This window comes from Nyctereutes procyonoides, unplaced genomic scaffold (assembly GCF_905146905.1).
Source record: "Nyctereutes procyonoides isolate TBG_1078 unplaced genomic scaffold, NYPRO_anot_genome, whole genome shotgun sequence".
Lineage (NCBI taxonomy): Eukaryota > Metazoa > Chordata > Mammalia > Carnivora > Canidae > Nyctereutes > Nyctereutes procyonoides.
This window is the reverse complement of record NW_026575140.1, coordinates 78793798-78802419: the sequence shown is the minus strand read 5'-3', so window position 1 is coordinate 78802419 and position 8622 is coordinate 78793798. Positions and strand designations below refer to the sequence as shown.

Here is an 8622-nt window from a genome sequence, read left to right as displayed (position 1 = left end):
TGACACTGAATTCTGGAGCTGTAAGAGAACTGGGTCATCCAGTCCAACTGCCTCCTACTTTAAGATTTTTATCTGAGGTCATCTTGTCACCCCTCTTGTACTTGTGGTGATAGAGTCTCAGTCCTTTAAAGTAGCTCATCCCATTACTGGCTGCTCGACTCTAGGTGGTCTGTTTTTACCTGATGACTCAAAGCCCCCCTTCCCTGTAACTTCTAGCCACTGGAATCTCACAAGCAATCAATTTATCTTTCTACCTGCTGGACCTCCATGTCTGAAGACTATCCTGTTTCTCCTTGTCCCCATCCTTCCTTCTCCTAGGCATATCTTTAATTCCATCAAGTCTTCTTGATACAACAGGGCTTTCTAAACCCCCTGCTATGCCGTTTACCCCTTTTGTTAAAAAAAAAAATCCACAACTCCAAAACCAAATAGAATATTCTAAAACAGGGATCCCTGGGTGGCGCAGCGGTTTGGCGCCTGCCTTTGGCCCAGGGCGCGATCCTGGAGACCCGGGATCGAATCCCACGTCAGGCTCCCGGTGCATGGAGCCTGCTTCTCCCTCTGCCTGTGTCTCTGCCTCTCTCTCTCTGTGTGTGACTATCATAAATAAATAAAAAATTAAAAAAATTTAAAAAAAAAAAAAAAAAAAAAAGAATATTCTAAAACAGTAAATTGGATCCTGGTAGCCACATTAAAACCTCTCTCCTTAATTGAAAGCTAAGACCACGCTACAAAGGGGAAGTAAGATTTAATATTAATGAGTGCCTCCCCTGTGCCCTCAAATCCTGAAAGCAATTTCGTGAAGTTACAATTTTAACCCCCATTTTATAAATGAAGAAACTAGGTCACTAATGTTAAATCTCTCACTCAAGTTCACAAAACTAGCCAGTGGCAAGGTTGGGATTCCATCTCAAGTTGGGTTGACCAGCAAACATAAGGAACTCCTTTGGAATGGAAATTTTAATGGAACAAGGACAAATCCTTCATCTCCTATCTTCCTAGTTTTCTTATAGAGCAAAGGTAGCTTCTTGCTGTCTTGGCAACTCCATGGGAGTTTTGTATAAGATGCTAACTTCCTCTGAGGGAAGGAAGAGAAGCTCCCTCCTTTGGTGAAACTAAAGTTATTACTGATTTTGCTCCAGGATAATTTTCTTAAATAGATCAATCTGGTTATCAGAAGGAATACAGGGACCTGCACCAGAAGATGTTACGAAAAGCTGACACAGTACAACCACCATCTTCTCAGACTATCCGTGCAGCCTCTGAGGAAGAGTGATGTGTTGAGGGTTGTGTGTTGGGGTGTGTGTGTTGAGGGCAGGGGCAGGGGGTGGCATATTATCAAAAGGAACTCGCAAAATACACCCTCTGGAAAGACAAATCTCTGTGAAAGGAGGTTCTCTCTTTAAATGCCTATCAGGAAAAAAAAAAAAGCAGTCCTTCCATCTAACCTACAGCTTTCCTGTCGCAAATTTCATTGTTGTTGTTTGGGGGGAGTACACCTGTGTTTCCCACAACCCATTCTGGGGTGGCTTTAAAATTAGAACAATGGGTGGCTCCGGGGAAGAATGAATGAGAGGTGAAGTCTGGTGGGTGGTGATGGGGATGCTGATGGGAGATCCTTCCCAGAGCACAGGGACGGCGCTCCATCTCCAGAAGATGAGGGCCAGGAAAGAAGGTGGGGACATCTCACCTGGTCAAGAAGCATCACCGAGGATTTGATTATCTCCCTCCATTTCTGGAGCTCTGTATCGTGGTACTTTTGTTGGGATTCCAAGAGCTGGGCCCATTCTGTCTGAGACTGGGGTAACCTGTGGGGCAGAAGGAGGGGTACCCCGGCAGCTGGAGTTATGCTCAGTGGACTGTCCTGTGCTCCCAGACCCCTGAAGGACAGAGAGCACATCAGACTGCTTTGTCCTCTGCTCAACGCCCCTGGTTCCCCTGCACCCCAGGTCAGAAGCAGACTAAAGCTACAGGCGCCGTTGTCATAGCTTGCCTATGGACTCATCCCCAAGGGTTACCCACTGGCCAAGGGCAGCAGGGCCGTCCCTCAGGAAATGGGTGGAAGGAACTGGGTCCTGCTACTGGGTGCAGTGGAGGTCGTGGCAAAGGGAAGAGGTGAGGGTTACCTTTCTTGGAGCCTCAGACCCTGCCAGGCAGTGAGGGTCTGGGTGGTGTATTCCAACATCCAGAGTTTGTAGAAGAGCATCATGTTAAGGATGACCAGCAGCACCAGACTGCGAAGGAGACAAAGGGAGACAAAAGCAATGGGCATGAGATGTCATCTGAGAATGCACACTCCCTCTAGAAGCCACGGATGCCCCCCACCCCGGAGGCAGCTGCTGTCCTTGACCACTGGTCACCTGAAGCATGGCAGTGAGTGAGTGAGTGAGTGAGTGAGTGAGTGAGTGAGGGGGAAGGATGCTGCTAGGGGGAGAGGGAGAGAGAGCAGCGCTCTCCTCTGCAGGGGCTGGGACACAGCAGGAGAGCCACAGAGGGGCGTGTGGGTGAAGGCATCGGGAAGGAGAGCCGCACAAGAGCACCCAGACCCTGGGTGCGGGGGGAAGAGGGGAGATGGAGAGGAAAAGAGATGTAGGACAAACGGAGCAATCAGAGAGCCAGTACCTGAAACAGATCCTAATGGGAGAGCAAGGAGGAAAAATGGGGAGGAGGCAGAGGTTAGAACGGGCCGGTGTGGGGACGGGGAGGGCGGCACTGCAACCAAGCCAGAGAGCAAGCGAGTCGGGGGGAAGAAATACCGCAAGCGAGGACACACGGACGGACGGACAGGGAGGCCCAGCAAGCAAGGAGCAAGAGACAGCAGCTGCGAACAGATCGTAGTATTTCAAGGGTGACACACGGAGACAAGTCCTCCTGCCCGGCCACCCGGAGGCACAAGGGCGGAGCCGTCGGCAACCTGCTTGATCCGCCTGACAGGTGTCAACGGGATGCCCTAACGCATTGTCTCCCCTGCATCGTCTCCCCTTTGCACCTGCCCAGACCCGCAGGGCTCGTGAGGTTCCCCGGGCTGGACCAGAATGGGTGAGAGAGAGGAAGCCGAGAGACTGGGGACCTTTTCTTCTTCTCTGGGCCTCCAGGGCTGCCATAAGGCGAAGACTCGGGGAGCAAGGGGATCTAGCAGCGACGCACGGACCTGGGTACAATCCTGGCTCACCGCTTCAAGGTTCCTAACTTCTGATGAAGTTCTCCTGGCTCCCCTGAAGCCCCTTCCTCAATGAGCACGGTCCCTGCCCTGCTGGGGCTGCAACGCACGTGGGCTGGGGGAGCGGATGGAAGCGCCCTGCACACACACAGGAGGCCCTCCAGGGGGCTTTACCATTGGAGGCGGCGGCACTGGGCACACGTAGGGACACATGCACCCACAAGAGGGCAGAACAAACGATGGAAAAAGACAAGAAGATCAACAAGATCATCTTCAACAAGAAGATCTCATACTACGCCTTTGACCTTTCAAAGCGTGTGTGTGTGTATGTGTGTGTGTGCACGCACACACATGTATGTAACTGGGGTCTTCTGCTCCCAGCCCTTGGGAGGGTAGTGCTCCTGGAGTTGGGAGCTGCCAATCCCCGACCCCAGCAGTGTTCTCAGGGCTCTGAGATTTTTCCAGAACAATCTCTAAATTTCATGGTGACTTGCCACGATGCCGACTTCAGTTGTGCCAGCGCGTGCCCGAGGACCCGGACGTCCACCTCCGGAGCACGGGAGGCGCACAGTCTCAGCCCCAACATCCGGGTCTGTGTGCATAATCCCATCTGTGCTCCGTGCAGGTCCAGGGACACCCCTGCATGCTGTCTGAGGCAAGGCCCCACGGTAGGTCTACGCAGAGAACCAGACAACCGAGGAGGGAGGGCAGAGTGGCCTCAGGGCAGGGGACTGGTGGCTCGGGTCTCCCTTCCACATGCACACTGTCTGCAGACCCACTGCCGGGCGCTCTAAGTGTTGAGTGAGGAGGCCTGATTGTTAACCTAACACAGCGCCCACGCTCGCTGATGCCACGCTCACCATTTGTGAGTACGCCGACGTGCAAAGCTCGGAGAACTCATCTGAAGTTCAAGTTTTCTATCCACCAAACCCAACAGGAGAGACGTAACAGAACCACACGAGCCCCCCAGATGGAGGGTGCTAAACACGAATCTTCCTGGCTGCACAGTTGCCTTGGCGTTCGACTTTGTAAAAATGCGCCGGCTCCTTAGGGCACACGCCGAAGAATCTACACCTGCTTTTTTGTTACATACTCAGTAGGGTGAGAAGAGAGCCCGCCTCATGATCCTCATGGGCCCCCCTACTTTCCGTGGTGCCTACCCCTTGTCTGTAGCCCCCTTTGCTTCTGACACTCGGCGCTGCCCTCAGATGGTCTCATCCTCACCCGTGGCTGCCAGGCTGCTGCTAAGTCAGCATGGGCAAGCTCTGCTTCTCCGCCTCCCTGCAGGTGCACGTCAGCAAGTACCTGGCCCCTCCGCCTGGATCACCTACGGCAACTCAAGACACACCCAGTGCCCAGACAATCTTCTCCGACAGCTCTGCACCCCGTTCCAGGTATCAGTTAATGACACCATGGTCTCTGGGCGCTCTTCTCCGGCTACCCAACCAGACGGGCCACGGGCCTTGGCCTTGCCAGACCTCTGGGCCCCAGCCCCCTCCCCGGCTGGGCAGTCACGCTCACCTACAACTCTGCCACTTACTCCAACAGCCTGCTTGCCTCCAGCCCTACCTTCTCTAGGCTTCCCCCCGTGGCTGTCAGTGACTTAAAAAAAAAAAAAAAAAAAAAGCAAAGCCAATCACGTCACTCTAGGACTTCCTGGTAGGTCTGGGGGGGGTGCCTCTGCTTCTGCCTCTGAAAACGAGTTAAGTGGGGGCCTGGAGGAGTGGGAGGGGGTGCCACAGAAGCAGCAGACACAGGCTAGTGCCCGGTGCACAGCTGGCAGGGCCTGCGTCTGGACAGCTCCCACACCCCTCACCCGCCTGCGCCCCCACATGCTCACAGCACACCCCCAACTCCAGGAAAGGCGGGGGTGCCCGGCAGCAGGCTGAACCGGGCAGCTGAGTTGTTTGCACTCGGCCATCCCGGGACCCCCTGAACCGCTCCCAGCGGGTCAGGGGCGTCCAGGGCAGGCTATGGGCATACGCTGCACACAGCTGTGCTCTCCACGGGCCACGTGCATTTCTTCCCACATCCTCTCTCCCTGCCCGGCATCCTTCTGTGAACGGTACTGAGTCTCCTGTTTTATAGCATGACGGCGGTACTATAAATTATTTACATTAATATAAGCAATATACTACCCTGGACCGTAGTCAATTGATTTTGTCTGACTCTCCTGCCAAAGTGTGAGCCCATGAGTGCCCGGTCCCCGCACCCGGGACACAGCAGATACTCAGGACATCCCTCACATGAATGAATGGGCTTCTACGATGCTATGTAGAGTCTCTGTTAGCATCTCTCCCAAGGGATAGTAATTCTAAATTTCCTGTCTGTCTTAATCACTTGAAAGTAGGTTCCTACGGGCATGGGTTCCACATACAACATTCTGTTCTCCATCCGGAAGGCCTAGCTTACAGCGAATGCTTAATAAAATGGAGAAAAAGCAGCAAAGAAGCAAGGAATGATGGACAGAGCAAGTGGTCTGAGGAGAGAAGGCTAGAGGACAAAGAAAGGCCGAGGTCACAGTGAGGGGCGCTCATTCGCCTGAGGAGCCAGCAGGCGGGGAGGGCAGGTGGCGGGGCCGGGGAGGAGAGCTGGGATCCCTTACACACAGCTGATAATCAGCAGCAGCTTGGACACGCTCTGCAGGTGGAAACCATTAGGGGTGTCCTCGGGGATATGCCGTGTCTGCGTGGAACCTGCGGGGAGAACAAAGAGGCCTTGACCATGCTGGCTCAGGAGCCCAGGGGCTGCTGGGACAGCCGTCACACACAGAACCACAGGGAATGACTGAACTGTCCACAATGCTGTCACGACCACGAGATGATCGATCCACCCAGCCCTCCAAAAGTACGTGGTAAGCTCCCCAAGGGCAAGGTCGTGGGCTGGGTCAGGCAACGTGGACATTCAGGTCCAAACCAACTGGAAACTCCATGGCCTTATGAGGCCAGGACATGCCAGGGCAGGACAAAGGGCTCTGCAGTGGAGCTGTGGCACACGCAGCCACACAGGGGCTGGGACCAGAGTCAGCCTTCAACTCAGCGTCACCCATAACCAGTGACGTGGTGCTGATGAGTCTCAACTCCTCTCGGAGAGTCGGTTTATTCACACACCATGCTAGTCAGAAATCCTATACGTAAGGGAGTGCTCTGGTTGAGGCTGACGGGGTTAGACCCAGAAGGCTGGCACCCTCCTCTCCTGTGCCCCTCCCAAGGAACAACACCAGGGTGTGCAAATCATGGCCTGAAAAATACTGGATCAGTGGTTTTTTGAGGCCTCTTATGGTACAGGCCACAATGTCTGAATGAAGACACAAGGTTGTGCGTGATTGGATGGGAAGAGGAAGACCTGTCAAGGGAGTCCTTTGCCTGTGATGGCAGGTCCTGGGTGGGCCTGTGGGGGCCAGGTGAGAGGGGCTGCCTCGGACTCCCTGACGTTTGTGTTGGGAGGCCATCTCTGGCCTGAGCTGTGGTTGCTCCCTGATGCATTTGCCAAAAACTTGGAAGCTGCTCATTTGAGTCCATCAGGACGGACCTGAGAACTTCTGTTCAGCAGACACTGAGGAACTTGAGTCCCTTTAGTAAAGGGCAAAGCGAACTAGGTGGAGAATCGGGAAGCTGAATAAGGAGTTAGGTGCAAACTATATCCAATCTATACCCAAGGATGCGAGATGAGAGCGTACGTGTGTCTCGGCATGGGCACGCAGCTCTAGCCCAGGGCCCTAAGCCACACCACCCATTCCCAGCTGGCACGCACCTGCCACGTGTTTGATCCTGTGGCCCACATCTTCATCAGTGGGTGTGGTGACGGGGCTCATCACCTCTTCCAGGTGTGGCACCCGCAGGTGGGCATGGGGACGCTTCCTCCTCCGTACCGTCGGGGCCTTGCTGGTCTTCTCTTTGGGGGACTGTCTGTGCATCTCAGCCAGGTAGGTGCTCTCCGTTTTGGTCAGCTCACTCTCTGCATGAGATAAAAGGCCATCCGTCTCTACCTCCAGCTTGGCGCACTGGCCTCCAGAAACAACTGTTTACTCCTAGAGCTCAGCCCTCTCTAATAAGAGAACTGTCTTCCCACACTGTGCGCTGGGATGCTGCCTGGGAGGACACGGGCTCCTTAGGGATGGCCACAAGCCTCAGGAAGTACCACTGGGATCCACTGGGATGCAGCCCCACCCAAACCCCTCTCCTGGGCTGCTCAACATTGTGCAGAGACACAGGTTCCCAACACCTGCACCTCAAGTAGACAGTTTGGGGCGCATCACATTCCCAAATGGATGCATTCACAGGCTCTTCCTTTCCATAAGTGTATTACCACTGGTGTGACGAGATGTGACATCATGTGGGCGGGGGGGGGGGGGAGGTCACAGGTCCCATAGTAGTTACAGGCAAAGCCTCTTGGAAAACGCACAGGTCCACAGACATGCCAAATTCTGTATCCATTCCTGGGGCCGCCATAGGGAGCCCGTGACACCCCCCACCATCTGGATCTGGCCCCCACTTCTGTGCTTCCCACTCCCCCGAACGGCAGCCACTGAGCAGCTGAGCTGGGGTCTGCAGTTCAACCAGCGCCGATGGCTCAGCCCTTGCTCACCGAGGTGGCGGAAGTAGTCCTCCAGCCCACTCCAGAAGTTCTTTTCAATGAACGTTTTCACTAAGCCCCAGGGCTGTTTTCGATAGCGCAGCTCCGTGGAGACCCTGCGGGACAAGCCAGGCACGGGTCAGCCTTTCCCGGGCAGACCCTCCGCTGCTGGGAAAGGGGTTTAAGTGCAAAGCAGCATCACATCGGTGCTGCACTTGGCGAGGTGAGAAGCCCCTTCACGCCACAGCCGCTAGGCCAGCCGATCTCCCCGGCCAGCTTCAGAGGCCAGCGGAATCAGCGGGTTGATCCTTATTTTATTATTTTTTTAAAAGATTTTATTTACTTATTCATGAGAGACACGGAGAGAGAGGCAGAGACACAGGCAGAGGGAGAAGCAGGCTCCTTGCAGGGAACCCCAATGTGGGACTCGATCCCGGGACCCCAGGATCATGCCGAAGGCAGGCACTAAACCACTGAGCCCCTGAGGCGCCTCTGAGCCTCACTTTATAAGTGAGAAAATGGGAGTTCTAGAACAGTCCAGGAGACCAGACAGGGGCTAACAAACAGGGTTCCTGACTCCAGACCCACAGTTCTTTCATGAGGCCACGCTTCTTCTCCGGATGGTGCCAGGTGGCCGGCCAGCCACAGGGGTCCTTCGTCTCTTCTGCAGAGACTTACAAATCCCAACCAGGCTCTAGGGCTCCGTCACTCCGACCTTTAGGAGAGTGACTGGCTGCCGGCCCTGGCTCCTGCCTCTCCGCACCACCAACACCTTGCCAGCTCTTGCTTTTTTCTAGGCATTCCCTCTCCCAGTCACAGGTCCCTCTGCTGCCCACGCTGCTCACACCCCAGCCCCTTCCCCTCTTCCTGTGTCACGGCTGCTCCCA

At 54.7% G+C, this 8622-nt stretch overlaps 2 protein-coding genes across 7 annotated transcripts in view; one reads left to right on the top strand and one right to left on the bottom strand.

Moving 5' to 3' along the window:
* Window positions 1-4597, top strand: part of SCN3B (sodium voltage-gated channel beta subunit 3) — a 36539-nt gene extending 31942 nt beyond the window's left edge. Inside the window, exon 6 of the mRNA XM_055306286.1 lies at window positions 4448-4597. Within this exon, the coding sequence (XP_055162261.1) occupies window positions 4448-4565 (118 nt within the window). The 3' untranslated portion in view covers window positions 4566-4597. The remainder of the gene's footprint in view (window positions 1-4447) is intronic.
* The window catches only part of GRAMD1B (GRAM domain containing 1B), a 179728-nt gene that overhangs the window by 6418 nt on the left and 164688 nt on the right, over window positions 1-8622 (bottom strand). For 5 of the 6 annotated variants that reach the window (XM_055306281.1, XM_055306282.1, XM_055306283.1 and 2 more), the window contains 5 exons: window positions 7748-7851; window positions 6914-7117; window positions 5766-5856; window positions 2127-2234; window positions 1691-1880 (listed from right to left, as the gene is read on the bottom strand). In XM_055306281.1, the coding sequence (XP_055162256.1) occupies window positions 1691-1880; window positions 2127-2234; window positions 5766-5856; window positions 6914-7117; window positions 7748-7851 (697 nt within the window). The remainder of the gene's footprint in view (window positions 1-1690; window positions 1881-2126; window positions 2235-5765; window positions 5857-6913; window positions 7118-7747; window positions 7852-8622) is intronic. The other variant, XM_055306279.1, reaches the window with a different exon arrangement.